General features: G+C 55.2%; 10 protein-coding genes across 10 annotated transcripts; 6 read left to right on the forward strand and 4 right to left on the reverse strand.

Annotated features, from left to right (window-relative positions):
- Positions 1-284: 284 nt before the first annotated feature.
- Positions 285-2,688, forward strand: B0I36DRAFT_317637 (heterokaryon incompatibility protein-domain-containing protein). Its single transcript, XM_046153187.1, has one exon. The coding sequence runs from the start codon at positions 294-296 to the stop codon at positions 2,328-2,330; it is 2,037 nt and encodes a 678-aa protein (XP_046015197.1). The 5' UTR covers positions 285-293; the 3' UTR covers positions 2,331-2,688.
- A 420-nt stretch (positions 2,689-3,108) lies between these two features.
- On the reverse strand, positions 3,109-8,830 carry B0I36DRAFT_346944 (uncharacterized protein; the record flags this gene model as incomplete). The annotated part of the gene is made up of 2 exons (XM_046156514.1): positions 3,109-8,274; positions 8,345-8,830. The coding sequence occupies 2 exons, from the start codon at positions 8,828-8,830 to the stop codon at positions 3,109-3,111; spliced, it is 5,652 nt and encodes a 1,883-aa protein (XP_046015198.1).
- Positions 8,831-11,337: 2,507 nt separating this feature from the next.
- Positions 11,338-12,153, reverse strand: B0I36DRAFT_88147 (uncharacterized protein). Its single transcript, XM_046163504.1, has one exon. The coding sequence runs from the start codon at positions 11,849-11,851 to the stop codon at positions 11,384-11,386; it is 468 nt and encodes a 155-aa protein (XP_046015199.1). The 5' UTR covers positions 11,852-12,153; the 3' UTR covers positions 11,338-11,383.
- B0I36DRAFT_317644 (uncharacterized protein) lies at positions 11,338-14,052 on the forward strand. The gene is made up of 4 exons (XM_046153188.1): positions 11,338-11,928; positions 11,978-12,981; positions 13,109-13,248; positions 13,346-14,052. Exons 1-4 carry the CDS (start codon positions 11,830-11,832, stop codon positions 13,867-13,869), a joined length of 1,767 nt encoding a protein of 588 aa, XP_046015200.1. The 5' UTR covers positions 11,338-11,829; the 3' UTR covers positions 13,870-14,052.
- Positions 14,053-14,182: 130 nt separating this feature from the next.
- B0I36DRAFT_238070 (amidohydrolase) lies at positions 14,183-17,359 on the reverse strand (the record flags this gene model as incomplete). The annotated part of the gene is made up of 7 exons (XM_046149579.1): positions 14,183-14,635; positions 14,782-14,865; positions 14,937-15,082; positions 15,149-16,047; positions 16,109-16,146; positions 16,225-16,342; positions 16,416-17,359. The coding sequence occupies 7 exons, from the start codon at positions 17,357-17,359 to the stop codon at positions 14,183-14,185; spliced, it is 2,682 nt and encodes an 893-aa protein (XP_046015201.1).
- Positions 17,360-18,060: 701 nt separating this feature from the next.
- B0I36DRAFT_88274 (uncharacterized protein) lies at positions 18,061-19,542 on the reverse strand. The gene is made up of 2 exons (XM_046163505.1): positions 19,163-19,542; positions 18,061-19,073 (listed from the first exon to the last, which is right to left on the reverse strand). Exons 1-2 carry the CDS (start codon positions 19,300-19,302, stop codon positions 18,143-18,145), a joined length of 1,071 nt encoding a protein of 356 aa, XP_046015202.1. The 5' UTR covers positions 19,303-19,542; the 3' UTR covers positions 18,061-18,142.
- An 807-nt stretch (positions 19,543-20,349) lies between these two features.
- On the forward strand, positions 20,350-21,882 carry B0I36DRAFT_285380 (Mur ligase; the record flags this gene model as incomplete). Its single annotated transcript, XM_046151583.1, has 3 exons — positions 20,350-20,620; positions 20,711-20,860; positions 20,926-21,882. The coding sequence occupies exons 1-3, from the start codon at positions 20,594-20,596 to the stop codon at positions 21,880-21,882; spliced, it is 1,134 nt and encodes a 377-aa protein (XP_046015203.1). The 5' UTR covers positions 20,350-20,593.
- A 1,643-nt stretch (positions 21,883-23,525) lies between these two features.
- On the forward strand, positions 23,526-24,109 carry B0I36DRAFT_88307 (uncharacterized protein). The gene is made up of 2 exons (XM_046163507.1): positions 23,526-23,758; positions 23,837-24,109. The coding sequence occupies exons 1-2, from the start codon at positions 23,590-23,592 to the stop codon at positions 24,004-24,006; spliced, it is 339 nt and encodes a 112-aa protein (XP_046015204.1). The 5' UTR covers positions 23,526-23,589; the 3' UTR covers positions 24,007-24,109.
- Positions 24,003-24,996, forward strand: B0I36DRAFT_88323 (uncharacterized protein). Its single transcript, XM_046163508.1, has 2 exons — positions 24,003-24,438; positions 24,540-24,996. The coding sequence occupies exons 1-2, from the start codon at positions 24,212-24,214 to the stop codon at positions 24,901-24,903; spliced, it is 591 nt and encodes a 196-aa protein (XP_046015205.1). The 5' UTR covers positions 24,003-24,211; the 3' UTR covers positions 24,904-24,996.
- B0I36DRAFT_88347 (uncharacterized protein) lies at positions 24,766-25,694 on the forward strand. The gene has a single exon (XM_046163509.1). The coding sequence runs from the start codon at positions 25,090-25,092 to the stop codon at positions 25,609-25,611; it is 522 nt and encodes a 173-aa protein (XP_046015206.1). The 5' UTR covers positions 24,766-25,089; the 3' UTR covers positions 25,612-25,694.
- Positions 25,695-25,962: the final 268 nt, after the last annotated feature.

A 25,962-nucleotide genomic window follows, 5' to 3' on the forward strand; every position in this document is an offset into this window, starting at 1 on the left:
GTCAATCTGCCATGTCTACGGGTAAGGTACGTAGTCTGTCGTACGTCAGTCGACAGGCCACCTCGTGGGCAATGTTCCAGGGCCAAAAGAGGAAGCTGCTGCCCTCCCAGCTGAGTTAGCGCATCATTTGGCAGGTGCCCGCTAGACAAAGCTAGCGGCCTGCTTCGCCATTGGCCAGCCGGGCATGCAGCCCGTACTCAGCCAGCCTCTTCCACTGGACAATCATGCGATGCTGTGGTGCATCTCCATCTTCCTCCCACGGTTGCCCGCCAGGCTGCCCAGACTTGCACTTCATGCTTACCGACACCCTGCAGCCTCTGGCTCAGCTCCGCTCCCGCTGCTGCGAGCCCCTGAGCGAGGCCCTACTCGCCGTCAGCAGCGATGCCGGCCCTGTCGACAGCTGGATCGAAAACCTCGAGTGCCTCTATCTTGGCGACGACAGCGACGATCGCAGGCGCGATGGCGACTTCAGAGTACCTTCCAAGCGCCGTCGAGGGCCTTCCGGTCCTCTCGCGAGCGTCCCGCCTTCCCCTGGAATCTTGAAAAGGCGTAACCTGGATCCTCTGACTGGCACTGATGCATCGCGAAACTACGTTGCCGTCTCGTACACTTGGGAGCCTTCTACAGACGAAAGTCCTGCCATTGGCCGCTATCTGATTGAAACTCGTGATAGGCAGCCACGCGTCCGCAACAGCGAGGTCCGTGATAATGTTTGGGACCGTGTCCTTCGCTTTGCAAAGTATGTTGGCTGTCCCAACATTTGGGTAGATCGGGAGTGCATCGATCAGGAGAACGACGCTGAGAAGCAGGCGGCCATGCAGAACATGCACCTCGTCTACAGCCTCAGCAGGAATCCTGTTGCTCTTCTGACCTGCACTATCACCACCGAGCAACAGCTTGTACTGCTCGCTGATCTGCTCAACGGCAATGTCCAAGAACAGAAGCGAGCGGCCACTCTAGATCTCCTGCAACACATAACTTCGAGCTCGTGGTGGAATCGTGCCTGGACGTTTCAGGAAGACTATAGAGCTTCTAGCCGTATAAAGTTGCTCATTCCGCACACACCCGATCTTCAAGTTTGTAAACGAAAACTTCGAAGTAGCAAGGGCGCCTCGTTGTTCGGTGCCCTCCCTGGGGAGGTCATCCTTAAGTCTGCCGACTTCAAGAGGCATGCGACCAGATTCTGCATCGCCTACCAGAAGAATGGTGGACCTCAATCTACTTGCAAAAGCATCCTCGAAACCTCGGGTAGATATACAGAGCTCCTAAAAGAAAGGGCCGTTTCGCCTAGGACGCCTTCAATCACACGCTCCATGTCGCCTACAATCTTCACAGATGTATGCAAGCGAGGCATCACGACCGAGTCCGATCGTCTAGCCATAATTGCAAACTGTTGTGGATATGAAACACGCCTCAGCAATGACGCGCTCGCCAGACGGGACAGCTTGAGTCTCCTCTTGCTTGCGCTGTTCCTGATCAACGGTGAAATTATGGAGAACGATCCAGCGCGGAACTTCGGCTCCTTGGCAGACTCTGTCCTCACATATATCACAAAGCAGTCTTTGCAAAGCTTCCGTCCGGTTGTACACCAGGAGTTGACCTTCATCAAACATTGTCGCTTCATCCAGCCGAAACTCACAGCCGGCGGCATAAGCACCAAGGGTCACCTATGGACCCTAGGGAGAACCATTCGGCGCGACGCCATCACGGATCCTGATCTCACAGCAGCCCAGGTCCTTCAGATTCTGTCCATCGACTTGCAAGACGGTCTCTTTGGCAAAGATCTTGACACCCTTGCCGAACAGATTGACGAGTGGGCAGGCTCAAGCCAGGCCACAAATGCGTCTTTCAGCTCGCAACATCCATCATCCCAATGGCGAGACTGGATGGCGAATCAAGTAGCTCAGTGCTTACGTGACGGCAAGTCACTCCGCCTGGGCACGCTCGTTGACGCGATCGAACTCCAAAATGGACGGAGGTCCACGAAACGCCAGCCTAGTGCGATCTTCACCGCAGAGGAGGATTCGCGCTCTCTCTTAGATCCGGACACCCGACCAGCCGAACACGTCTTCACCTCTTTCCGATGGGCTAGAAATGAGTCAGACACGCTGGACAAACACGTCAGCTTGCGAGTAAGGCTTGCACCCGGCGAAGACGCAAGCCCGTCACCAAAGAAATCATCAGTGCCCATTCATGATACTGTAGACGAGGCACTCAGTGTGGTCCCACCAAGACTATATATCGATCGTTGGGTGAATGGACTCTGCTTTTTTGCAGGGCTTGCAACACAGGAGGTTGTGTTCCCATTGCCGAGTGCCCTCACAGAGTGACTAGAGGCTCTAGCTGCGGGAATACGTGAAGGCTGGGAGCCTTCTTGTCCATCGACGAGAACGTGCCTCTCATCAATTCAGGCTCCGCTCTAGATGAGTGGCCAGCATTGCTTGTTCTATTGTCAAAAAAAGGAAATTTGGCCAGCGTCTTGGTCGACGTCTTGAGCATGTCTTCTGTGGGATACTTTTCGGTGCCTCTTCGGAACGGTCTACTTGAGGCATCTCATGCATTGAGCCACAGTGCAAAAAGGACGCAAAACATTGGGGGGCAAGAGGACTCCTGTTCAAGTCGCAAGACCAACAAATTACAAGCTGTTCTATGATTTTCATCTTGGTCACTGGTGGTGATGCATGTAGTGTGGTTCTGGAAAAAAGATGCTTCCATTCTCTCAGTAAAATCTCCTGATATCTTTCATTTCTCTTACAACCTCCCGCCCCAGACTCCGTTCGGCTACTGACTCGCAGTTTGCATAGATGAGCAAAAGTACATGGCTGCACGTCTCGATGATATGTAGGTTCTCTAGGCTTGTGCTCGTGGTACCGCTCTGTCCATGCACGAACGGGAAACAACGCAGCGGTTTATCTGAGACCGAGAGAAGATGAACAATATAGAGAAGATGCAGTCTCGAAAAGTCCGCTCGTTGAAAACGCCTTGCTCATCAGAGAGTCATTAACATGTTGACAAAGGGAAAGATACATAAAAACAACGTGGGCGCAGACTTCGATCAGATGGGCGGGGTGCTTCCAGTATGAATTCCGTGCACACTATGGGCAAGTCTCAAGCTGGGGACCTGCTGCGCATAACGGTGTCCGAAGTCCTGACCGTAGGCCGTGGTGTAGGCTCATTCATTGAATCGTCCTCGCTAGCCTTCGGGTTTCGACGGGGTGTGATGTCATCAGTACCGATCCTAGGAGTCGTGCCAGGCGAAATGCCTTGCGGTGGCGTCACTGTCATTCCACCGCCCAGGGCCAGCAAGGCAGCAGCATTGAAGTCAGGTGCAGCCTCGCCCTCCTTCGCGGGCGTCACCACCTGCGTAACAGGCTCCGAGGCACTCTCAGAAGTGACCGCCACACTGTCGTGGCTATTTGCCCGCATCATCTCAATGCCTAGCTTCGAACTTGGCAATAAAGACCGCGGGCGAACACGCGCTCGCCCGGCTCCAAGCTCGTCGTCTTCGTCATCAGCGGAGTCAGTACCTTCAGCTCGCTTCTTGTCGGAGGTGTCCCGTCTTGGCTTGAGCCTGTCAATTGACCGTGCAGGGCTCGGTGTGCCGCTCCCTTCCATCTGGGGAGGGGCGGATTGCTGGCTGATGAGGTGTGCCGGATGACCTGTTGATCCATCTGGGCTGATGCCTAAGCCACTATCGTCCCACTCATTGGTAGTTTTGCGACTGATGATTATCGGGATGTCATCTGTGGTGGCTGACTCTGAGTCGCCAAACAGACTGGAGCTGATGGAATCACCTCGACTGGAGCCTCTGAAACTGCTCCCGCCAAGACCACGAGTGTAGGCAGATGAGCCAGACACAGGGCTATCCTGAAGATGCTCCGAGTCCTGCTTCCCGACGGACGAGACGCGACTTGCAATTGGAGCAGCTGCTTGCCCAGGCGTCGGAGCCTTCCACTGACACAAGTTAGATAAAACCTCAATGAGTTTGGAAGAACTGATTGGCTTCTCGATGAGAGAGTCGAAGTAATGCGGCGCCTGTAATTCCTTGAGATACGCAGTGATCGCAACGATAGGAGTGTGGGAATTGACGTTCTTGACTTCGCGGACCATTCGAGCGACATCGGTACCACTAATCTCAGGGAGCTTGAACTCGGTGAATATTATGTCGAATTTGATCTCACTGAGAGCGTAGCGGATAGCGTCAGATCCAGAAACAGCAGAGATGGTCCGGCACCTAAGCTTTTCGAGGAGCTTCTCCATAACCATACGAGACACAGGATGGTCCTCGCAGATCAGGACGTCCAGAGATCGGAATGAAGGACTGTCTAGCATGATGGCTGACATGCGACGGGAAGATTGGCGGCGTCTCTGTACCTTAAGCAAGGCACTAGCTCTCTCCCCTTCGTTGTCAGACGAAGATGGTGACATGTCAAAGACCTGGCTTCTTCGATTCCGATGATGCGCTAAGAGGTCTGACGCCACAGGACTGCCATCTTGTGAGCCAACAGTTAATGAGCGAGACCTGGTCGACGAGCCACTCGCTTGTCTGGGGGTGCCAAAAGTCTTCTGAGGCGATAGAGCAAGAGGTGGCGGTGCTCCTTTGCCTTTCATAGGTGAGGCAGCTGCGGCGCTAGTGGATTTCTGCAGGCTTGGTGTTGTTCTAGGTATATCGAAGAAACTACCAGGTTGCAAGCTTGAGGGCCCAGACTGCTGAGAGAGGCTCGAAGAGTTGCTTGATGCTTTGCGTCGCCCTTCGTGGCCTGGTCCTGCGTGGAATGACACTAGAAGAGGTGATGACGGCTGTGACGCACGGCTTGGAGAGGGATTGCCCAATCCAGAGGGCGAAGACGGCCGTTGCGACGCCGAGGCTTTCGCCGCCGCTACATTCTTCGGTATCGGATTCGGCAAAATCGGGCTGCCTTCAGCAGGGGGAAGCGGCGAAGTTGCAGAGTTGAGACCACCTGGACTTGTGCCAGCCCTGTTTTGAGCTGCCATTGCTTGAGCCTTCAGCTGTTGAATGACGTCCTTGTTTGCCTTTTCGAGCACAGTGAGATTCTTGAATGCGAATGAGCCGAAGTCGTCAGAAGCCACCGGCTCACTAAGGCGGCGACTCTTAAGATCGCGAATATGAGGTGGTATGTGGAGCGGCATAAGACCTCGCTTCATCTGTGTGACATGCAGCTGTGACCTGACACGAGACAAGGCGTCGTGAGGGCGGTCTGGATAGTCGGGCGTGCCTGCTGAAGGTGGTGACAACTGATCCTCAATCTCCTCCGTGAAGGATTGTAGCGTGGCTCCACGAGTATCAAAATACTCGGTGTCCTCGGGATTTTCGAGCTGCGGGACGAATTGTGCCTCGTCCTGCAACAAAGTGTCCCAAGTGATGTCACAGAACCACGGATGACTCTTGATTTCAGCTCCGCCTGAAGAGAACTTCTCCTCGCGATTCGCACCGAGACGCTGCTGGGGGTCGATACAAAGCAGCTTGTTCATCAAGTCCTTCGCTTCCGGCGAAACATAATCGTCTGCTTCGTCTGGCCACATGATCTTGCGCGCCAGGATATTGTCGAAGACAGTCTCAGCCTCGCTGGCATGGAAGGGAGGGTAGCCATACAGGAATTCGAAGAGGATGCAGCCAACCGACCACCAATCACTCGACTCATCCTGCTTTCCCCCCTTGATGGTTTCCGGAGCAAGGTAGTCTGGGGTACCCACAAACCTTCGATCAGAGTCTTCTGGATCGAATAGAGCCATCTGGGGAGGCATCATGTTGGGTTGTGGTGGTGTGTTTCTGCTCACTTCGCCGCTTGCACTATTCGTCTGACTGAGGGGGGCCAGGTCAGATGGAACGCCAGAATCACCTTCGCTAACATCATCTTGAGGTGATCGCACAGTCGCATGCGATGACTGTAAATCGTTCAGGGAAAAGTGACTCATCATCTGAGTCAAGGATTCGCTGCCGCCACTATCGCTTCGCTGGCCTGTACCACGACGAGAGTCTTGCTGACTTTGTGATAGGTTGAAGTAGCTGGGCTGGGTGGCGCTGTGCTCCGGACTGATGTACGGAGTCGCCCCCGGAGAAGTGTGGGTGCCGTGGAGATCCAAGGATGTCGACCGGGACGATGCTACAGATGCAGCACGAGCAAAAGGCCCTGTCTTTAAAAGGTCGGGCGTATCTGAGGCGCCACTATTCAGAGCCCTCTTCTGACGGCCGATGAGACCCATGCGCGACAGACCGAAATCCGTCAATTTCAGGTGGCCTTTCTGGTCGATTAGCAAGTTGTCAGGCTTGAGGTCCCGATGAATGATGCCGCGGTCGTGAAGATGTTCGACACCAAGAATGACCTCGCCGAGGTATTTCTTGGCCCAGTCCTCTGGTAGTCCACCCAGAACTTTGATTAGCGAAGCGCAGTCGCCGCCATTGAGATACTCCATCACAAGATACAGGTAGTCTTTGCTCGAAAAGGTCCAGTATAGCTTCGCGACGAAATCACTTTCGCCCTGCCACATCATAATTGCCCGTTCCGCTTTGACGTTGGTCACTTGATTCTTGGCAACCATGTCTGCTTTTTTCAAGACTTTGATGGCGAAATATTCACCAGTCGACTTCTTCTTGGACAAGTAGACGCTGCCAAAGGCGCCCTTGCTAATGGGCTTGATGATTTCGAAGTCCTTGATTGATGGTGGCACGGCTCTTGCCATGGGGGGCGGATTTGCCGCATTCAACCGTGGGGACGGCGGAGGTCGATTCGAGAAGTCTGGAAAGATGGTAGATGACTGGCGCCGATGGTGATGGTGGACCGCGGCAGGAGATCCGAAATCACTTTGCGAGAGCATTGGTGAGGCTTCCGGAGAGGCAACCCCTTCATGTGAAAACTGCAAGTTCCTCGGTTTGATAATTCGTAATGGTGATGAAGGCTGCGTGTTTCTGTTTGGTGACTCCTGGCGATGTGGTGATGATGTCCCCGGTAGAACAAGGCTGCGCCTGTGGTGTTGCCGAGAGTTTGTAGCACGCCTTATTTGGCCGAGTTCAGAGACTGGCGAATCCGTTCTTGGTACTTGCCGCGCCGCTGATGAGGAGCGAGTGCTGCCATCGCTTTCGGCGGCGTCGCTCTCTAGCAACAGGGACTCGCGCCGACCATCCCGGGCGCCAGGTGCAAGCGACTTCGGCGTCGGGCATTCTCTCGGACTGCTTGAGCGTGTCGACTCAATTGCACTCATCTCGGACCGCAGAGCCCTGGGCTCACCAAGCGAGGCATTCTTGAGGGCAAGGGCCAAAGATGACGGTGCATCTATGGGCGTTGGGGAAAGCACGCGGTCCGGGTCAAAGGGCTGCCCGATAACTTCTTCATCAACCGGAGTCTGCTCTTCTTCTTCCTCAGTGGAGTCACTGAGGCGACCCGAGGCGATGCGTGCGGCTTCCCGCATGGCTTCGTCGATACACTCTTGTACTAGAACTGCAAACTCCACCCGAATGCGTTCGGCATACTCGATGATCCTCCGGTGGCGAAAGACAGCTTCGACCTTTTCCTTTGCCACCCGTTCTGTATCTGCACAGAGCACTGCTAGGCCTTGTTCTTGATCAAGAGTGTTGGTGCTTGGCGACTGCCATTGCAGGACCTGTGAGGTTCGAGACTCTGACCCTGGAGACTGTGTTCGGAATTCGGCCGTATTCTGGGACGACTCTTTGAGCGCAGGAGGGTTGATCTCGATAGACGTGTCACACAGATCGAGGAGAAGCTCGACGATGCGTGCTTGAGGCCGCCGGACCGCGAAAGACCGTGATCGACTGTGGCCAAACCCCCCCGAGCGGTCCCGAGATGAGGAAGACGGGGAAGCCGCACCAGGTGAAGAACTACTCGATGTTGGTCCGATAGCCAACCCCTTGTACTCTGCGGTCGGCAGTGTGACAGTGTCGCCAGAGGCTGGCCTGCTCTTTCGTGCTTCAAGCGCATCAAGGACTTTGACGATTGCGTGCCGATGCTCCGTCAGGCTCTCTTGCGCCATTTGGACGTCCATTTCTGCTTGATGTTCCTGAAGGCATAACTCAGAGTGTTTCTCAAACCACCAGGGTGGAATCTGTCTCTCGCAGATGCGGCACAGGACTGGTTGCGGCGGCACCTGACTACCGGGTTCGTCCTGTCCAGCATCAGCAAGCTGGGTAAGATAGCTCGCGAGGACTTCAGCGCCAGATCCCAGCGCCTCAACAATTAGAGGGGGCAGATCAATCTTGATCTCTCTGGGCGGTATCCATGGTCGAATCATCCACATCGTCTAGGCCAAGAGAAATTAGCTGCCAGGATCGTTGCTATGGAGTTGTGTCGTCCTTTACGAAAACACTTACATGGCTTTCGCCTCCAGTTGTGCGATCATAAACCATGATCCCCTGGGCCTCTAGTTCTACCGTGGGCCGCTCTGCTCCAGCGGCATCGTTCTCCGGTATCTCATTGACGGGCAGTAACCTTGATAGAAGTCCCAGATAGACTGTGAAGCGAATGTACTGACTGTGAGAGTCGTCCTTCTTCATCGATTCGATTGCGTCGGCAAAGGCAGCCTTGTCCTCGCTGATGATGAGATCAGCGATCGGTGTGCCCTCCACTGCACCGGGTTGTGTCCCAATGACATCGACCCACGATGGACTGACCCATCGAACTGAACCGTCCAGACTCAGGTCAACAATGACATTCAGTGTCTGCTCGGCGGCTTCCCTCAACTCCTCCCGTTCCTCGCGGATATCCTCACTCAGAGAGCGTTCCATAGAACGGCCGATTGCTTCGGCTCGGAGAGAGCTGACAGCTGGTGGCGCCAGCCTGGAAAGGTCACGATCCATGTTGGTGGTGTGCGGAGTTCGCGAGATGGACAGTTGGGCATTGAATGGCCGAACAGCGACTGAGCATCAGAGGACGGATTGTTTCTGCGAGCCCTCGCACCAATGGTCGAAGGGAGTATCGTGTGTGTAGCGGGGATGGCTGGCTCCTTGGATACGGAGCCAGGGCTGTCACTGGCAAGGAGCCAGATTCAGTTGCGTGTAGGGAGCCGAGACATGACGGTGCTTGCTGAGGAGACTGTTGTCGGGGGAGGTTGGCTCGTCGACACAGCGCTCCGGCGGTGTCTCCAAGCCCACGAGGGCGGCCTTCTGTGAGCCGCGCACGCGAAGCCAGGTGCAGGCAGGCTATGAAAGCTGCGAGTGTATGGCTGCGGGTGGCGGGCGATGGTGGAGAGCTCGTCGGGGGAAGAGTGGCGGCGGCGGCGTGAGGGACAGCGACAGCGGTCGTGGCCGAATGGAGGTTGCGTGAGCTGGCAACTGCCACCACAAAAGTTCGAGGCTGAGGGGGGATCGTGGCAGCAGATGGAGCGGCTGGACCAGGTTGCGGCGGGAGGAAGAATGTTGACAAGGTAGGCCGTGAAGCCGGGACCTTGGCTCGGGTGGTGGGGGAGGAGCATTGAGTGGTAAGGCGAGGATGGCGGCTTCCTCATGCTGCACTGCATTGCACTACAGCGCACTGCAGTGATCAGAGGTGCCAGGGTGCAGCGCTAGCACCAGCCGGGCCTAGCGATTCGCGTCAAGCTGCTCGCCAGCTCCCGCCGAGCCCACCTGCGAAACACGGCCAGCAGGGGGCTGTTGTTGCTCAGAGTGGCTCGAGAGGCGGGCCCCCGACCATGTCTGACTCCTCCTGACTCGTCACTCGACATCCTCACGAACCTGTCCACAGGCAGCCTGCAGGTCTGAGCGGCACAGACGGCTGCTTCGGTCTGCTCCAACGTTGCTACAATGATCGGGCCACTGGGCTCGGCGTTGAGACTCGGCAGGCCATGACATGACACAGAGCTCCCCCAAGCAGAACAATCCAGCACCAGCAGGCGCAGCACATTCGCCAACCGCTTCTCAGAAAACACCATATTCCTAAAGGCCGAGGGCCAGGCCTCGACGACGCGCATTGTGCAGCTGCAACACCGGTGCCATAGAAACACGCAAGGACTGCGGCTTTGCTCCGACGATGACCCTCCGAAAACAAAGAGGTGAACCAAAACACAGATGATTGGTTGGATGGCCGTGCTCGCCAAACAAAACACTTTCCGGAGGTAAAGTTATGCTCGCCTGGATACCACGCCGTGGGCCTATAACAGCAGGTAATATAGGTCCCCTCCTTTGTCGTCAACGTGAACACGGCCAGCGAAGCAACGACTGTCGAATGGGCGGCCATGTAGCACACTAGTCCCCTCAAATCTGCAGCAAGCTAAACTCGTCATGACGGGGGCGATGCATATTCCAGGTGCAAGCACGACGACAGAGGCGGGCACATGATTTCTTACATGGCGCACTTTTGTGTCCATCCACGTGTTCCACGCAACCGCCCTTGGATCGATTCTGTCGACTCTGGATCTTGATCATCGCCACGACTTCTGAGATGGTGGGCAGAACTTCCCGATTGGTTACTCGGCGAGGCTCTGACTGGGACCAGCGCATTGCTTCCATGGACAGTTTGCTCGCCGGCTGCTCGTGATATGGGGAATAGGCGTCGAGGACTGATACTGATGAGCTGTGTCAGCAGGAAGGAGAGCGAGCCAGTTCGAATGTCCGACCGAATCACTAACCCTGTTCACACCAGTCATCCCATCCCAGTGACGACTGCACTTGACTTTCGGGTAGCCTTCCGTGCGCTAGCAGGCACTCACATGCCCACCCTCGATTTGGAGCAGGCAAAGCTAGCGCATCCACCCCACCGAAAACTTGTTCATGCCGTCCCGTTCACCATCGTTCTCCTTGCCGAGCTGGGACTCGTGGTTTGGAGCATCGTGACCCTCGCAAGTGCATGTTATTTGCCCTCTTTACCCGCCGAACGTGTTCGACTTCCATTTTGTTTCTGTGTTCGGACAAAGTGTTACGAGCAGCGCACTTCAGGCGGTCAGGACTTCAGGAGCACACCCTGGTTCATGTGGCTGCTCCTGGACGGTCACGTTTATGTCAGACCGGCTGGGGCCCTTGACACTCCCGAGCGTCAACTGCCGCTGTGATAGGATGCCGGACACCATCGCCTGCACTCGAGGCGCATGCGCTTCACAACTGTCGTCGTTCCCGATCTTGGAAACCAGTGTGGTACCTTTTTTGTAGGTTCCGGCTTCCTTTTGGCAAGCCCTTCTCCAAGACGTCCTGAGATTCGGACTAGGGACACTTCCAGGGGGCGGAGACAGAGACCATACTAGCCAAGCACGACCCGGCTCGAGCTCTCTGAAACTCTACGCGCCGCCACCCGTCGAGGAGGGAGAAAGCAGGTATCATCAACATTCCACTGTCCGCTGATGTCTCACTTGTGAATTGTAAACTACCGAAGGTGCTGTACCCTGGTCGATGTGGGCAGGAATGTAGCGGAAGCAGTCATGTTTAACGGCGTGGCTGATCCTGAGGGCGAGATGCAGCACGGAACTGATCCAGCTGCAGGCTTGCCCGTGCCACAAACGGCATTGACGAGAGACAATGGTCACTTGGTGGAAACGCTAGCACACGAGAAGCACACAAGGGGTGCACGAGTGTCCGGCCTGGGACGAGAATCGTGCGGTGTCGGAGGTCTTGCAACATCAGCCATGGTTCGACGGCCGAGAATCGCGGCATGGCGTGGCCACCCCGCCCAACTCCTCTTCCGTTGTGCAGTACGACGCTGTTGCTTGGAGCTAACTTGGCGAGCCATGGTCCGAACTGGTGGTGGTTGTTCCGGTACGGGGTGCATATTGAATGTTCCCCACGGCCTCGCGGATTGAGATCCCCGCCCCTCCTTCTTTCTGGCCCCTTCATGCCAAACCACTTACATACCTCGGGAGGTCCACGAACCCATGGACAGCAACAGCTCAGCATTTGACGGGAGATATCTGAAGCCCATAGAGCAGAGTATAAAGCAGCACTTTGAAGAGATCAAAGCAATCAATGATACGGTAAATTGCAATCCGCTTGGCAACAACTACTACACGACTGACAACACAGATATTCCGTAACCCGGAGCTTGCTTGGAACGAGAACATCGCTCATGACGTCATATGCGACCATTTTGATGCTCTGGGCTCAGACTTTACAGTTTACAGACACGCCTATGGACTCAAGACAGCGTTTGTAGTTGAAGCTCGGCACGATGCATCTGACCATGGAGCCACAGTATCCAATGGGGTTGTTGGTTTCCCAGTACCAAAGGAGCCCGAGAGGACTGTTTCAGAGCCAGACTTTGTTGCTCCACCGCCAATACCAAAAAACGGTCGCCTCGTCATCTTCAACGCCGAATATGATGCTCTACCAGTCACGTCGAAACTGCCGCGAACCACACGTCCGGGAGTGAGCGCTTCACATGCTTGCGGCCACAATCTGATCACCTCATCGTCCGTAGCAGCATTCACAAGCTGCTGGGAGGCACTGAAGCACAAGAATAGGGAAGAAGCCTACCTGGACCACCGCGTCCCAAGGGCCACAATGTTCGTCAGGTTGCTGGGAACTCCAGCCGAAGAAAGCGGTGGCGGCAAGATCAAGTTGCTCCGCGCCGGCGCATATGAAGGTGCCTCGGCATGTTTGATGGCTCACCCAGGTCCCCTGGCGTGGACCGACACAAGTCTTCGAGCCTTGGCTCTCACGAGCAGCCTTGCGTCGCAAAGACTCATTGTTAACTTTGATGGGCAGGCGTCTCATATGGCCTTCCACCAGCCGACGTCAACTGGTACAACGGACGGCGCCATCCACAGCAACAGGAAGAACGCGCTTGACGCTCTCGTTATTGCCTACGTGAGCATATCGGCCCTTGCAAGGGAGCTCAAGCCGCCAGCAAGAGTGTTTGGATTCATCCGCAGCGGCGGGACAGCAGCCAACGTGGTTCCCGACCGAACGAGGGCTGAATACAGTATCCGGGCCAAGACGATTCAGGAGCTCGTCGCGTTGCGTAAAGAGGTGACACGACGCCTGAAAGCCGGCGGCGCTGAGGCTGGCTGCACGACCCATGTGATAGAGTAAGTGTTTGCAGTCGGCGCGCTGGGCTGTTTCCTTTGCGCAGTACTTTCTGTAGTGATCGGCCTTGCGGTCGCATTGTCCCGGCCTGGTGTGTTTTCTCTCCGTGTATGCTAAAACGCCTGCCAGCTCTCGTGCGACGTACTGGAATCTTATCTCCAACGAGCCGCTATGTCAAGCTTTCAGCAGCCACATGAGTAACTTTGGCATCAGCACAGCCTACACACTGCCCGAGATCACTGACAACCCAGTCGCAGCGACAGATCAAGGTAAGCAAGTGAGCATCCAAGGTCAACAGTGTTCAAGTGCGATGATCCCTGACTTTGTCTCTGCGGGCTGGTTACGCCCAACGGCACCCACCTGCAGGAAATGTCTCACACCACTGCCCTGCGATGCAAGCTGCATTCTTCATAGACAGCCGGGGCGCTTTCAATCACCAGCCCGAGTTCGCCGCATGTGCGGGCACTGATGATGCTTTCGCCCGCGCCATGGATTGCGCAAAGGGGCTTGCTGCCGTGGGTGTGGATGTGCTGACAAACGATGTGCTGCATGGCGCTGTGAGAAGCTCATTCGAGGAGTCGCTGAGAATCTCAGGCTCTGAAGCGGATCAAGAAGCGGATTCTGACCACGAAGGAACAGGCATGAGCGCAACTGCGCTCGGAGAAGAGCATTCCGCAGGGCCGCGTGCCGAAACGATGACGGGGGCGGCAGAAGGAATATCATCAACGAGCGCTACGGGTGGATTGAAGGACATGGCAGAAACTCTGGAGACCAAATCGGCATCGTTCACGCTTGAAGGTCTTGCCAATTTGTCTGGGAAGACAAGAGAGGGAGTCATCGCATCTCTCATGGGCGTTGCGGCTCCTCCCTCCGATACACTCACTCGTTGATCGGTGACGACATGTCTTCTCCTACATCTTCTATGTTCTGGAACAACAATCAGCTCTTTGGAAAGCGCTGGAAAATAGCTGTCAACTACTGCTTCAATGGGAACGTCTCAGAACGGCCTAAAGCTTCGTATGCACAACCAGGTGGCGATGTGAGCCACCCTAATTTGATAAGGCTGAGCAGCAAAAAAAAAAAGAAAAAAAAAAAAGAAGGAAAACCGGGATGCTGTTCCAAGAGGATTCCAGAACCGTTGCACAAGATGGGAGTGCCGGAATTCAAGGAAAGAGTGCTGCTTCAAGAAGGCCCCGGGCATCCTTAGAGCACAGCCCCCTCGTAATCCGGCCAGCAATCACCAATCCTGCCATCGTCCTGTACAGTCAGAACCACACTCCCCTCGCCACGGAGGGGGTCCCCTTCCCAGACCACGAAGTCACCCTTGTTCTTGCCACCGCCATGAATCTCACCGTCAGCGGACTGCTTCGGCAAGCCCAAGATCTCGTCGAAGTTCGTGGACACCAGGCGTATTGCCTCATCGTCTGACAGCCCGGCAAATTTGGCCGCGTAGCGTGCTTCGAGCGCCAGCCCGTGTGTCTTGGATTCACTACGGGCGGAGAGCGCCACTAGGACACCCGCGTTGATCAGGACTTCGGCGGGGCATCGCGAGAGCGGCGGGCCCGGCAGGACGTCCTTCTTCTCCCAAGTGTCGGGCGCGCCGCGGTTGCCGGAAAGTATGACGGGGATGTCCGCCGCGGCAAGTTCTTTTGCAACCTTGAGTATCACAAGGGAAATCAGGGGAGGTTAGTCCAAACACAGGCAAATAAAAGAGACACCGGCTTTTTGGAAACAAAAAACAAGAAACAAAATTTGGGGGTCAGGGGTTAGGGGGTCTAGATTGAAAGATGAGTACGACTCACTGCGGGTGCTCCGTGGCCACCAAATATCACCAAGCGCACTCGTGGAAACTCTCGTTTGAGTAGAATGACCTGGGCGATATCGTCCTGAAAGTTTGCGGATATCAAATTAGCTGGAAGAGACATGAAGAAAGGCACAGCTGCACTGATACTCTTACCTGATTCACAGCCGACACGACGACTGGAAGCACCCCCCGAGCAGCTCGTGCATACGCGCCGTCCGAGCCATCGTCATCACTCTGGCCCTTGCGCAAGATCTGCCGCAACCTCTCAAATTGTGACGATATCGTCGGGGTGTCCGCTCCTGTGTTTGGGTTTGTGCAGTGTAAGCATCTCATGCCAGGGGATCTCGAGCCGAGCCTGGACTTACCCTTGCCGTCCTGGCCCACGACGACGTGCAGAGCGACTTCGTCTTTCCAGATGCCGCCGTCCAGGACAGTGGCACTGTCGCTTGTGCGCAAGCCGACGCTGACGCCCTGCAGCAGGCCTCCTCCATTGCCACGCAGCGGCGCGGTGATGGCCCTTGTCACCCCTCCCACCCGAGCTCTGCCGAGACTTCGGCCACCAAAGTGGACGCCATATTTGGCATAATGCAGGTCTCTCTGTTCGTTGAGTGCGCTGCTACTTGAAGCGGGCGATCCGTCGCCCGTGGAGGGCTCCGAGGCAATATCTATCAACCCCAGCTTGTTACCAAAGGCGACCAGGCCTGGTGAGATGTGCCCATCTTTGAGGTTAATGTATGTTGCATTGTCCCGGATGTGCGGTGCGCAAGCGAGTCGGCGGCCAATACATGTCAGCTTGCCCGCTGAGATGACGGCCGTGAGCTGATGTGCCTCCTCGCTGTCTGCATCGGCAGCATTGTTCGGATCCTCAGAGGGCTTCCACCAACTGAGTAGGGCCTTGGTGATTCCATGGATTACAATTTGTCCTCTAGGGGATGTCACTTTCTTAATAAGCCTTGTCCGCTCTTCCTTTCCCATGGATGGCCTCTGGACTGGCGGGAGAAGAGCCGCGGTGCGGATTGGCCGACCAAGCTCGGAATCCAGTACGTCTGCCTCGAGAAGGGCGACGCCATCTATGTATATTTGAAGCGGTGTCGCCCCGACCTGGAGAGGGTGAATGTCCCACACGACCAGGTCGGCGTCATGACCCGGGCGCACATAGCCGACACGATGGTCCTGGTTAATCGAGTGAGCCCCGGCGGAGGTTACAGCCTGAAGTGACTTATCTGTCGAAAGGCCGAATGAGTGCGCGATGGATGCTTGCCACCTTGAATCATGTCAGTCGAAATCACGGATGCTGTAAATGAGGGGCTCGGGGGTATACCTACATCAAGTGTTTCGCGTAGTTGCCTTCGCCGGTATGATCCTGTGTAATTCAAGTGATTAATCGCGTGTTCTCCTCGTTGAACATGATCAAATTCGAGACCCTCGCCCGCTTACATACAGACTTTAGAACGACTCGGATGCCGTGGTCATCCAAGATCCTTGGCGCTCTAAGATTTGCCCCGTATGCCTCGTGCTTGAATAGCGCGTTATCGGCAAATGTGGCAATGGTGATGTTGCTATTAGGTCAAGTATTAGCGGAGCCCGTGGCTTCATTGTGGCCCTCAACCGAAGACTTTGAGAGTGGCTTACGGCTCTTGCTGTTTGAGGAATTCGGGAATCTCCCATGCGCCCAGAGCATGGTGGAATGCCTGAACGTGGATGTCAAATTCATGCAGGACAGCCAACATCCTCTCCATGTCCTCGGTCTCATAGCAGTGGATATTCAGGTTGACTTCCCCTCTCAGCAGAGCTACAGTAGGTTCAAGCTCGAGGCTCTTTGGGTATTCCCCTTGCCAGTCAGGTCTACCCAGGTATCCAAAGCGATGCAAGAAGCTGGGGGTTGCCCCCTCCCGCGCACGCTGGCACCACTGGTCTTGTTGGTCCCGGAGCTTGCGAGCCTCCTCGAGATGTTGCCTTAGCAGCCAGGCATTGCCCAGGCGTGTGTGTCCGTACTGGTGCTTGGGATTTTCTCCGCAGGCCATCTTCATGTACCGCCGGCGTCCACTCTGGGGGATTCCGTGCTCAAATAATAGGTCTTCCACCACCAGCTCCTGGTCCCGTCCTGGGCGAGGCGTGTTCTTGACTAGATATGCCTGCCCGCCCAGTATGTTTCCGGACCCAGGAAGGATGAGGGACGAGGTAACACCGCCCGAGGCGATGAGCTTGATGGCAGGGTCGTATGGCTTGAACCCATCGACAGCCCGCACAAACGGGGTAATGGTCCCGAGGGACGGCTTTTCGTTTACATCTCGGGCAGCCGCCACTGAAGAGAAAGGGAGCTCAAGGTGATGAGAGTGGATGTCAACAAGGCCGGGGGTCACAAATCTGCCGCCGAGATCAATGACATGTGTTTTTGGTGGGCAGGGGCTCGAATTGAGTTGCGACGCCGTTATCGATGTGACGATGCCCTGCTCAAAACAAATGTCGACTGTACCAGGGAGTGTTGAATCGCCGTCAAAGAGGGTAGCGTTTCGCAGGACAACTGTGGTGTCTTGCCCGCTTACCGGATTCCAACGCGGGTTCAGCCGTCTCATTGCTGGCGTGGACAACAACAACGGTGACGGTGGGGGTGAGCTAGAAAGCTCTGTCTCTGGGCTTATGCCTCGTGCTTGGCTTTTGGGACAGTCTGGCATGAATACAGCATGTGCAGGATGGTCAAGCTTCGCAAAGAAAGGAGAGTGGCAGAACAGCAGAACGACAAGACAGGCGGCGGCAGCAATTTTCATCCACCGAGCACGCCGCCTTCGGACAAGCCATGACGTTGGCAGAAGCGTCAGACATCTGGAGGAAGTGTCATCGTGCTGGCGGTGAACCTGGTAGGGTTTGGGTTTGGCAATCATTCGGAATGTAGTGTTTGAAGTTCGCGCAGCGCCGTGCGGCACAGACAACAACTTGGCTCCAGAAGAAGACACGGCACCAGCACAGCGTTTGTGCCCTGTTCCGGCACCTTACGCGACCGCTAGCAAAGCAGGGGCCGCCTCCCCAGCCCCCTCACGTCTCAGCACCAGGCACGCGTTCAGGAGACAACAGTGAGATGCAGTGCCTCCTCCGACTTGCGTTGTAAGGCTGTGGCTTTATACCGCGCCGCCTGCACCGTTTGTGAGTATTCTGAGGTACCACCACCCGACAACTGATTTCCCTTAACCATGTCATTGACGCATTGGATGGTGCCGATTCATAGGCAATTGATTGCCCGTCCACATTCTTTGGGTGTTCCTTTTGACTACATCAGGGTCCGGCCCTGGGGTTACATACGTTCTTACACTAAGTACTAGGTACAGAACTTGTCTACGGCAGGCCCCGTTGCTCAGTCTGCACTAGCGTAAAGCTTCGATGCGGCTCACCGCCGACTTCGCAAGCATTTGCATGAATGACAAATTGAAGATGACCAGCATCACGCCCGTGGTCAGAGGAAGGGCAACGGCCCAAAATACCCAATTATTGGCCTCCCCAGGCAAGTAGCCATCGCCCATGCTGAAAATGGCAGCACAGGTACTGATAGGGATAAAGACGGACGCGAGTGACGTCAGCGCGTTGAACTGTTTCGTCTCCAGGGCACCTCGCTGGGCCTCCAAGATGTTGCATGCGTTTTGGATGATGGGGATCAGAGAGTCAATCCGCTCTTTCATGTAGTAGAAGCGGTTGAGGATGACGGACAGCTCTTCAATTGCGGGAGAGTGGCCGCTGGAGTGTCCGTGAGACTGGGGATCGACCCTCCCGTTGGGGTAACCGAGGTTCTGGAACGATACGTGTATGTGCTCAATGTACCACCAAGCCCGTCGTCGGGTGCGACTGATGTTTCCAAGGGCATCCCGAAGTTTGGTCAGCTCCGACTTGACCTTCTTTCCGCTCGTGTTTGGTGAAATCTCCTCGAACTCAAACATTGAGTATTCGTGGTTACTCAGAGTCGCCGACAAGAGTGACAACAGATTCATCCATGACGGTAAGATGACTCCTGTGGCGACCGAGTTCAAAACACCTTGAGGGTTTCCGATCACGGTGGCGAGGTCAAGGCTGGTATATCGCCGTGCCCAGTAGTCGATTATATTCTGAAAGGGGCCAGCCTCATCGTATGGGATGGTGATACCCTTTGTCGGGTGTGAGGTAAGGACATCCTTGGCCCAGAGGTCGGCGGATGTTGCAAGAGGTGCCATATATGGCTTAAAGTGGCAGAGCTCGAGCCGGTCTCTTCTTCCACCTGGACCTGGTTCTGAGATAACCCAATGTGACCGCACAGGGGCATCAACCAAGAAGACGGCTATCAATTAAATGTGGTCAATTATTGGCAGGGAAACGACTGTAAATGTTGTGAGTCGCTTGGCTTGTGGTGAGCTTACCTGACCACGGCTTGTCGGTGGCGTTGTCGACAACATGGAGGGAGATGTTGCGAAGAATGGTCAACATGGCATCCTTTCTGGGAAATGGCCGAGTGACTACGACTTTGCGGCGAGCATTGCAGGCGGTGAACTTGGCCCATCGCTCCAACGGGCCATCTCTGACGAAGGTATCATAGTAACGTAGCGACATGCCCGTGGCGTGCTGGTGCATGCCGCAATGCAGCTGTTGTGGCGGACATTGAGCGATGTCGAGCTGCTGATGCTTGTGGATGACCGGCGCATAAAAGTGCCTGAGGAAGAAGACGGGGTTGATGTTGAAGTGCGTGCCCACAGCCTCGAGATACGAGGCCGATAAATCCTCAATAAGGTACAGCCGGCCTTTGATGTCTGAGGCGGGATCACTGGCACTGGCCGGGATCCTGCTCCAGTAGTCGTGCAGCTCGGACTCGGCGACGATTTGCACCTGGGCGACGCGCTGAGGAGAGAACTCGAGCACGGTGAGCCGTGGCGTGTGGAGAGACGGGCGCTGGAGGAATGAGGTGACCGTCTTGAGTATAGGATAATGCACCTGGAGCCGCGAGACGGCAGCAAGATAGGGCCGGGGCCGCTCCTCCTTGGCCATGCTGGCCATACTGTTGGAAGAAGCTCGCTCACGCAGCCTGCCAGCGCTGGGCAGCAGAGGCACGATTTATATGAATACCTTTGTACTTGAGAATCGGGTCCGCCTAGCCCTGCAAGGCATTATTCGAGCCGAGCCGCGCAAGAGGAAGAGCTCCCCAGAAACACCTAGCCTCCGGTCTTGCCCCTCCCTGCATCAGGTTGACGTAAGGCACACAGAGCGAGCCAACCCCGTCAGTCCGTTTTGATATGGCGTTTGGCGTACCTTTTACGGCAGTCAGTATGCGTGCTGGGTGTTGCTCGCATTGACGTCCTGCTCTGCCTGATAATTAGCTCAATCAAGTACGCGTACTTGCAGTACTCAGCCGCCCGGTGTCGTATCCATGCAATCCATGGATGCCCTCGCCTTCACTGACACCTCCAGGGCTGCCAAGCCCAGCTCCTGGCCACCAGTCAGGGTACCAAGGGACCTTAACATGGGCGCCATGCAGACATGTTGGGTCCTCCCTTCCCCGCTTGCCGATGCCATTCTGGCGTTGTACAAGACACATTCCAACCTCGGGCGGTAAGCAAACCCATGGCGACATTTCCGGCTCTTGTACCCGGGCGCGTCACGAGATGATGGCCGTCTCCACGCCTTGGATTCCTGGCAATGTCACGCTACCCGTCCTTGAGCTTTGCTGCCAACTCTTGTGCGCTTTTCTGCTCGGCCGCTTGATCCTCAACAGCCCCCAACCCGACTCCCATGACAAGGGAGCCAACGAGAGTGCCTTGAAACGAGAATAGGCACGATAGGTTTCGAGCTTGGCAACCATGGCACAGCCGCCGTCGGCGTACGATGTAAGTCCTGTTCCCGTGTTGGACACGGCGGGGTCCCGGTGGAGCCTAACGCCATTCTGCCATGCCAACAACCAACCCGTCTTGTTCTAGCGCGCCATCCAGGTCTTGGATCAACTACGTCGGCCGCTACCGCAAGGCCCTTTAACGACCCAGGACGGACTGCCTCAGGGAGACCCAGTGTTTAGGGGCGTGCCCAACGTCCACGGCATGCAGCAGTGGCTGGATCACCTGGGATACTCGGTAATACGAACCAGTTCAAACATCCACACTGTACCCAGTCTATCGGCTGATCATCCAAGTAACAGCAAACGGACATCGCTCGACTGAACATTATTCACGTTGCAGGAACTAAGGGCAAAGGAAGCACATGCGCCTTCATCGAGGCATTCCTGCGCCAGCATGGCCGGCGCACGGGATTCCCCCAGAAGACGGGGCTCTACACGTCTCCTCACTTGCTGCGCATTCCCGAGCGCATCCGCATCAATTCTGATCCCCTCGATGACGAGTCCTTTGGCAAGTACGTGCTCGAAGTCTTTGAATGTTTATCAGCCACGGGCGCACGACTGCCCGGCTACCTGCAGATGCTGGCCCTCGTGTCTTTCCATGCGTTCCTGTGCGAAGGCGTCGATGTCGCCGTATACGAAGCCCACCGTGGAGGCGAATATGACGCGACCAACGTGATTGCCAATCCCGTCATCACTGCAATCACAACCATTGGCATTGACCACATCCGCGGCCTCGGGCCGACCGTTGAAAACATTGCTTGGCACAAGGCGGGAATTCTCAAGCCCGGGTCGCTGGCTTTCTCGGCAGCGCAAGAGCCGAGTGTCTCAAGAGTCCTGTCTGCTCGGGCTGCCTCTTGCGGGCTCAATCTCGAGTTTGTAGATATGGACAGTAACCTCCTGACCGATCTCGAGCTTGACGTGCAACGCATCAATTGCTCCCTGGCTCATAAAGTCAGCGAGGCTTTCCTAGTACAACTGCAGCGTCCGGCAGCAACTTTCGAAAGGGATGGCGACTTGCTGTCCGCTGAAGATGTGACCGCCGGCATACAGAACTTCTATTGGCCGGGGCGATTTGACATCGTAGAAGCCGACGGATATACTTGCTTCCTAGACGGAGCGCACAATGAAATAAGTGTTGACAAGGCAGCCTCGTGGTTTATATCGCAATCTCTAATACGAAGGTACGTAGAAAAACTTCATATCCATGAGGAGGGCGGGCTTCTTTCTTGGCTACTAGACGGCACCAAACAATGCTAATCCTTTACTGGGGTGTCGCAGCCATGGTGAAGAAGCAACTCGGGTCCTCATCTTTGCGCAGAATTCTTCGCAACGAGACGGCGAGAAAGTAGTAACGTGCCTCGCGAAATCCGTGACAACGCCGTTCCATCACGTCTTGTTCACTTCATATCCTCACAGCATATACGCTCAGCCGACAGCCCAGCCCGGTCCGTCAGTCAGGCTCAAGGCAGATTCATATGATGATCGAGAATCAGCCGTTCTAAAGACTTATAAACGCATTTGGGACGGTATACATGTCGGCGGGGATAGCTCCTGCGTCCGCGACTTTGAGGAGGCTGTGCAACAAGCAGCCAGGTGGGGAACACATCCAAGGCACGTGCTTGTTACTGGAAGCCTCTATCTTGTCGGCGGCGTTTTGAATCTGCTCCGCAGTCAAGGCTGGTATCGCCAGCCGGGGAACAGGGCGGACGCTTAGCAGGTGAACATTAGCGCACGCCGTCTTGCAAAACTTGAGTGCCGGTGCAAGTTAGTGGTCTGCAAGAAGTCTAGAGGATAGCAAGGCCGGAAGATACCGAAATAAACTAGGTTCCATTGATTGAAGCTGTCTTGCAAAGATCGTCAAATAGCACATAGTCTTCATAAAGCTATATCTTACTCAGCCGCCGTTATCGCGGGTACATCTATACCCGACAGTCTCCACAGGGTCTACACAAGATGGACCTCGGTCTCAGGTATGTTATCGAACCAGTCTAGTCTAAAATGGTAGAACAATTCTGCTCTCTTCCAAGTATCGGACTCCTCCACCCCCCTCGACCATCATTAGGCCTCTCTCGGGGCCAGCTAAAGACATTACACAGTGTCGTGGGCCTCTCCTGGAATAAAAGCAAGCCCACAAGGAACATACGCCATGTCGTTCATGGCGCAGCCATCGCTCCGCTGTGACTTTTTCAAAGTCACTCTCCTGCATACCTCTGCAATGATGCAGGAACGTACTGACAGGGCACGTGTACCCGTTCAGTTTGAAGCTAAGAGTACCGCTGAACACCATGTGAGATGTCTCAGGGAGTGCTGAGTGCAGCCACGTTGGAGAGATGAGCATCGGTGTTACACCATTTCGGGGTGTGCATCACCTTGGCCATGTTCACTCCGTAGTGCTGCAGGTGCCATCATTTTGCGTGGGTGAGGATTGATGCTGGTGATGTCACACACTCTTGAAAGGGAGATGTGAATGTCTTGTATGCTAACGCTGCTCAGCATACGTTCAGGTGCGAAGCATGATTCCGTAAAGAGGCGCAGCCTCCACTAATATCCGTTCGGCATGTCATGCTCACCCTGGTGGGCTGACCCATTCATTGTTCACGCTCATTGGACATTTTCGGGCTTGATTGCGCGAACCGCACGTCACCTGAACTTGCCATCAATATCCTCGTCGAGCCGAGCCGACCGCATTTGCGGGTGCTCGGCTTTCATTTCCACCCTAGAAGACCGGGACCGGGGTCTAAAAGCTCCGGGGTCAGTGCGGCAATGCACGGAGTTAAGCTGCTGCTTACTGAGACTTCGGCTGCGTATCCGTTGACCATCTCAAGACCTCGACGTTACGTTGCTCTTGGGTGACGGCTTGAATGATGAGATGCCTCGGGGAGCGGCTCAGTGTCGCCAATGACCGCTTACGTCATGCATGCCGTGTCTGCATGAAGTGCTTCGCTTATTAAGGTACCTTTGCGCATGTCTCGCCGGGTGAGTCTAGCATCCATTGGGCGGGGTAGCTTGCCCGCGGCCCGGCTCTTGATCTACAGGGCCTTTTTGCGGCGCATCTTCATCCTCTTGCCATTGCATCGAAACGTCTTGTCTAGCAAGCCGAAGGGCGTAGCGTGTCCAACCGATCGGACCAAAGGTATAAATCAGCGATACCGACAAGTGCAAGACCATGACTGCGAGTATTTGAATTAAGAGGTAGCATCCCGCGACACAGCCACCTGCACACCTCTAAGCCCCCTTGCGGCTGGGGATCGTCTCCGCACGCACGCAGCTCACACCCGACCGAAGCGAATCTCTGACTCAAAAGTACTACAACAGCGATTTCGCGCCCAGCCCACAGGTGCTCAAAAGCTTCAGCGGGGAAGCATTCGACGCTCCCTCTAGTCAGCCACTTTCTGCAATTTCTAGCCAAGCCTTTGGGTATATCTCCAGGCCTCACGACCAGACTCTTGTGCCTCTCCCGATCGACCCAATTTGACGCGCTGGGCACCACCCTACGCGGCTCGGGCACGACATCCTCTTTCTGGTCGAAAGCACCAAGATCTGGGCCATAGTTCCTCGGAGCTCGACATAAGATTGACCTCGGTCGATGGAAGTCATGTCTTCAACTTCTCCGCCAAGCTCCATGGGAGGGAGCTACAGCACGGCACAGGGGACCGACAACCTAGCCACAAGTTCGATCAGTCTCGATCAACTCAAGGCCCTGCAAGAAAAGAAAGTCACGAAAGACGGGAAACCACCAAAAAAGCGTGGCCCAAAGCCTGACACGAAACCGGCTCTCACACGCCGGCAGGAACTAAACCGCCAGGCACAGAGGTGAGATGGCATTGCTTCTGACGAGGAGAGCGCAATCGGAGACTCCATTTGTGCCCGAACCTCGCTAAAAAGATACGCGCGGGGCTGACACTGTCATCCAGGACGCATCGTGAACGTAAAGAGACGTACATAAAAGCGCTCGAGGATGAAGTACTCCGTCTCAAACAAGTCTATACCGGCAGCACTCAAGACAAGAAGAAGTTAGCAGACGAGAACCGCATTCTCAGAGCTCTACTTCAGCAGCACGGCATCACGCCACCGGAAACCAGTGGTGACCATGATGGTAGCAGTCATGGCGGAGGCGGCGGCGGCGGCGGCAGGACCTCGAATGTCGGTCAATTCGCACCTGCCCCGTCACAAGCTCAAAATACGACCACCTATCAATCCTCGGAGAGATCGATAAATACAAACACGACACAGCAGATGGACTACGAGCAGGCAGGCATAGACTTTGTATTAACGTAGGACAACCCTCTTTGATACTGGAATGGAGAATGGACTTGGCCCCCAATCCTCAATCTTCTTGAGCTCATAGCCAGAGGCGATCACCGACTTTTTGCAACATTGTTTTCATCTCATTCAAAGTCTTGTGCAAAATAGCTAACCAATTGCATATGGCCTTTTTGCCACTCTAGTCTCGAGCAACCTTGTATGGACCACGTCCGCATAATGCGGAAGATAGCAGACGAGACATGTCTGCCCTTAGGTCATGCAGCATTGGGGACCTGTCCACTCGACTTGAGGAGTAACGCTAGGCTGCCGCCAAACTACGAGCCTGGTCCAATGCTTGACGACGGCACGGTACATACTGGTGAGCTGTCGAGGGCGGATCTTGCGACTCTGCTCGATTTAAGCTCGAAGCTCAACCTGGATGGAGAAATCACGCCCATCATGGCATGGGGAGCACTCATGAACCACCCGCGAATCAGGGAGATGGGCTATGCTGATTTCCTTCGGGTCACGGAAGAGTTGCAAGGGAAAGTCCGCTGTTATGGGTCAGTCGTGGAAAGCCTTCGTCAATGCATTAGACTGTGTTGTATGCTAACAGTAACACCCTCAGATTCGGCGCTGTTTTTGAGGACTTTGAGCTTCGCGATGCACTCGAGGCTGTCCTTGGTTCGAAATCGGGCTCTCCGATGCTCGTTTGTTGATCAATTTTCATTTTTGGGGTAGATGTCTGGCGGGTTCCTTTAATTGATATACCAGGGACTTGACTTAGTCTCAATCAACATTCTCATTCCCATCGAAACTTTTCTCATGAGCCACATTGAGGCATTCGAGAACACGGGGATATGCAAAGTCAGCATAGAAAGTATGAGACGGTCTCGAAGTTTTGTTTTTCATGAAGCCTTGATGGGACACCACACCATGTACCTGTTCACAGACAACTCTAACAGTGCTAGAGGCGCGGGGCATTGTGTGAAGTGCTGCTGAAAGCGCGCTAACGGTAGGCTTGCGCCTCTTGTGACTGGCTGGCCCAGCGGGTCGACGTCGGGCCCCACATCCCCCACCAAACCGCAAAAT

This window comes from Microdochium trichocladiopsis (assembly GCF_020744255.1).
Source record: "Microdochium trichocladiopsis strain MPI-CAGE-CH-0230 chromosome Unknown B0I36scaffold_3, whole genome shotgun sequence".
NCBI lineage: Eukaryota > Fungi > Ascomycota > Sordariomycetes > Xylariales > Microdochiaceae > Microdochium > Microdochium trichocladiopsis.

Bases quoted from the DNA above. Each gene is read 5' to 3' on its own strand.
- B0I36DRAFT_88323 (XM_046163508.1), top strand. From the start codon at position 24,212: ATGGAAGTCATGTCTTCAACTTCTCCGCCAAGCTCCATGGGAGGGAGC. The intron at 24,439-24,539 runs GTGAGATGGCAT...ACTGTCATCCAG, and splicing joins CTAAACCGCCAGGCACAGAG to GACGCATCGTGAACGTAAAG.
- B0I36DRAFT_317637 (XM_046153187.1), top strand. From the start codon at position 294: ATGCTTACCGACACCCTGCAGCCTCTGGCTCAGCTCCGCTCCCGCTGC.
- B0I36DRAFT_88307 (XM_046163507.1), top strand. From the start codon at position 23,590: ATGTCTCGCCGGGTGAGTCTAGCATCCATTGGGCGGGGTAGCTTGCCC. The intron at 23,759-23,836 runs GTATAAATCAGC...CCCGCGACACAG, and splicing joins TCCAACCGATCGGACCAAAG to CCACCTGCACACCTCTAAGC.
- B0I36DRAFT_317644 (XM_046153188.1), top strand. From the start codon at position 11,830: ATGGACAGCAACAGCTCAGCATTTGACGGGAGATATCTGAAGCCCATA. The intron at 12,982-13,108 runs GTAAGTGTTTGC...AACGCCTGCCAG, and splicing joins TGCACGACCCATGTGATAGA to CTCTCGTGCGACGTACTGGA. The intron at 13,249-13,345 runs GTAAGCAAGTGA...ACCCACCTGCAG, and splicing joins AGTCGCAGCGACAGATCAAG to GAAATGTCTCACACCACTGC.
- B0I36DRAFT_88147 (XM_046163504.1), bottom strand. From the start codon at position 11,851: ATGCTGAGCTGTTGCTGTCCATGGGTTCGTGGACCTCCCGAGGTATGT.
- B0I36DRAFT_88347 (XM_046163509.1), top strand. From the start codon at position 25,090: ATGGACCACGTCCGCATAATGCGGAAGATAGCAGACGAGACATGTCTG.
- B0I36DRAFT_88274 (XM_046163505.1), bottom strand. From the start codon at position 19,302: ATGGGCCAAGTTCACCGCCTGCAATGCTCGCCGCAAAGTCGTAGTCAC. The intron at 19,074-19,162 runs GTAAGCTCACCA...AGCCGTCTTCTT, and splicing joins CACCGACAAGCCGTGGTCAG to GGTTGATGCCCCTGTGCGGT.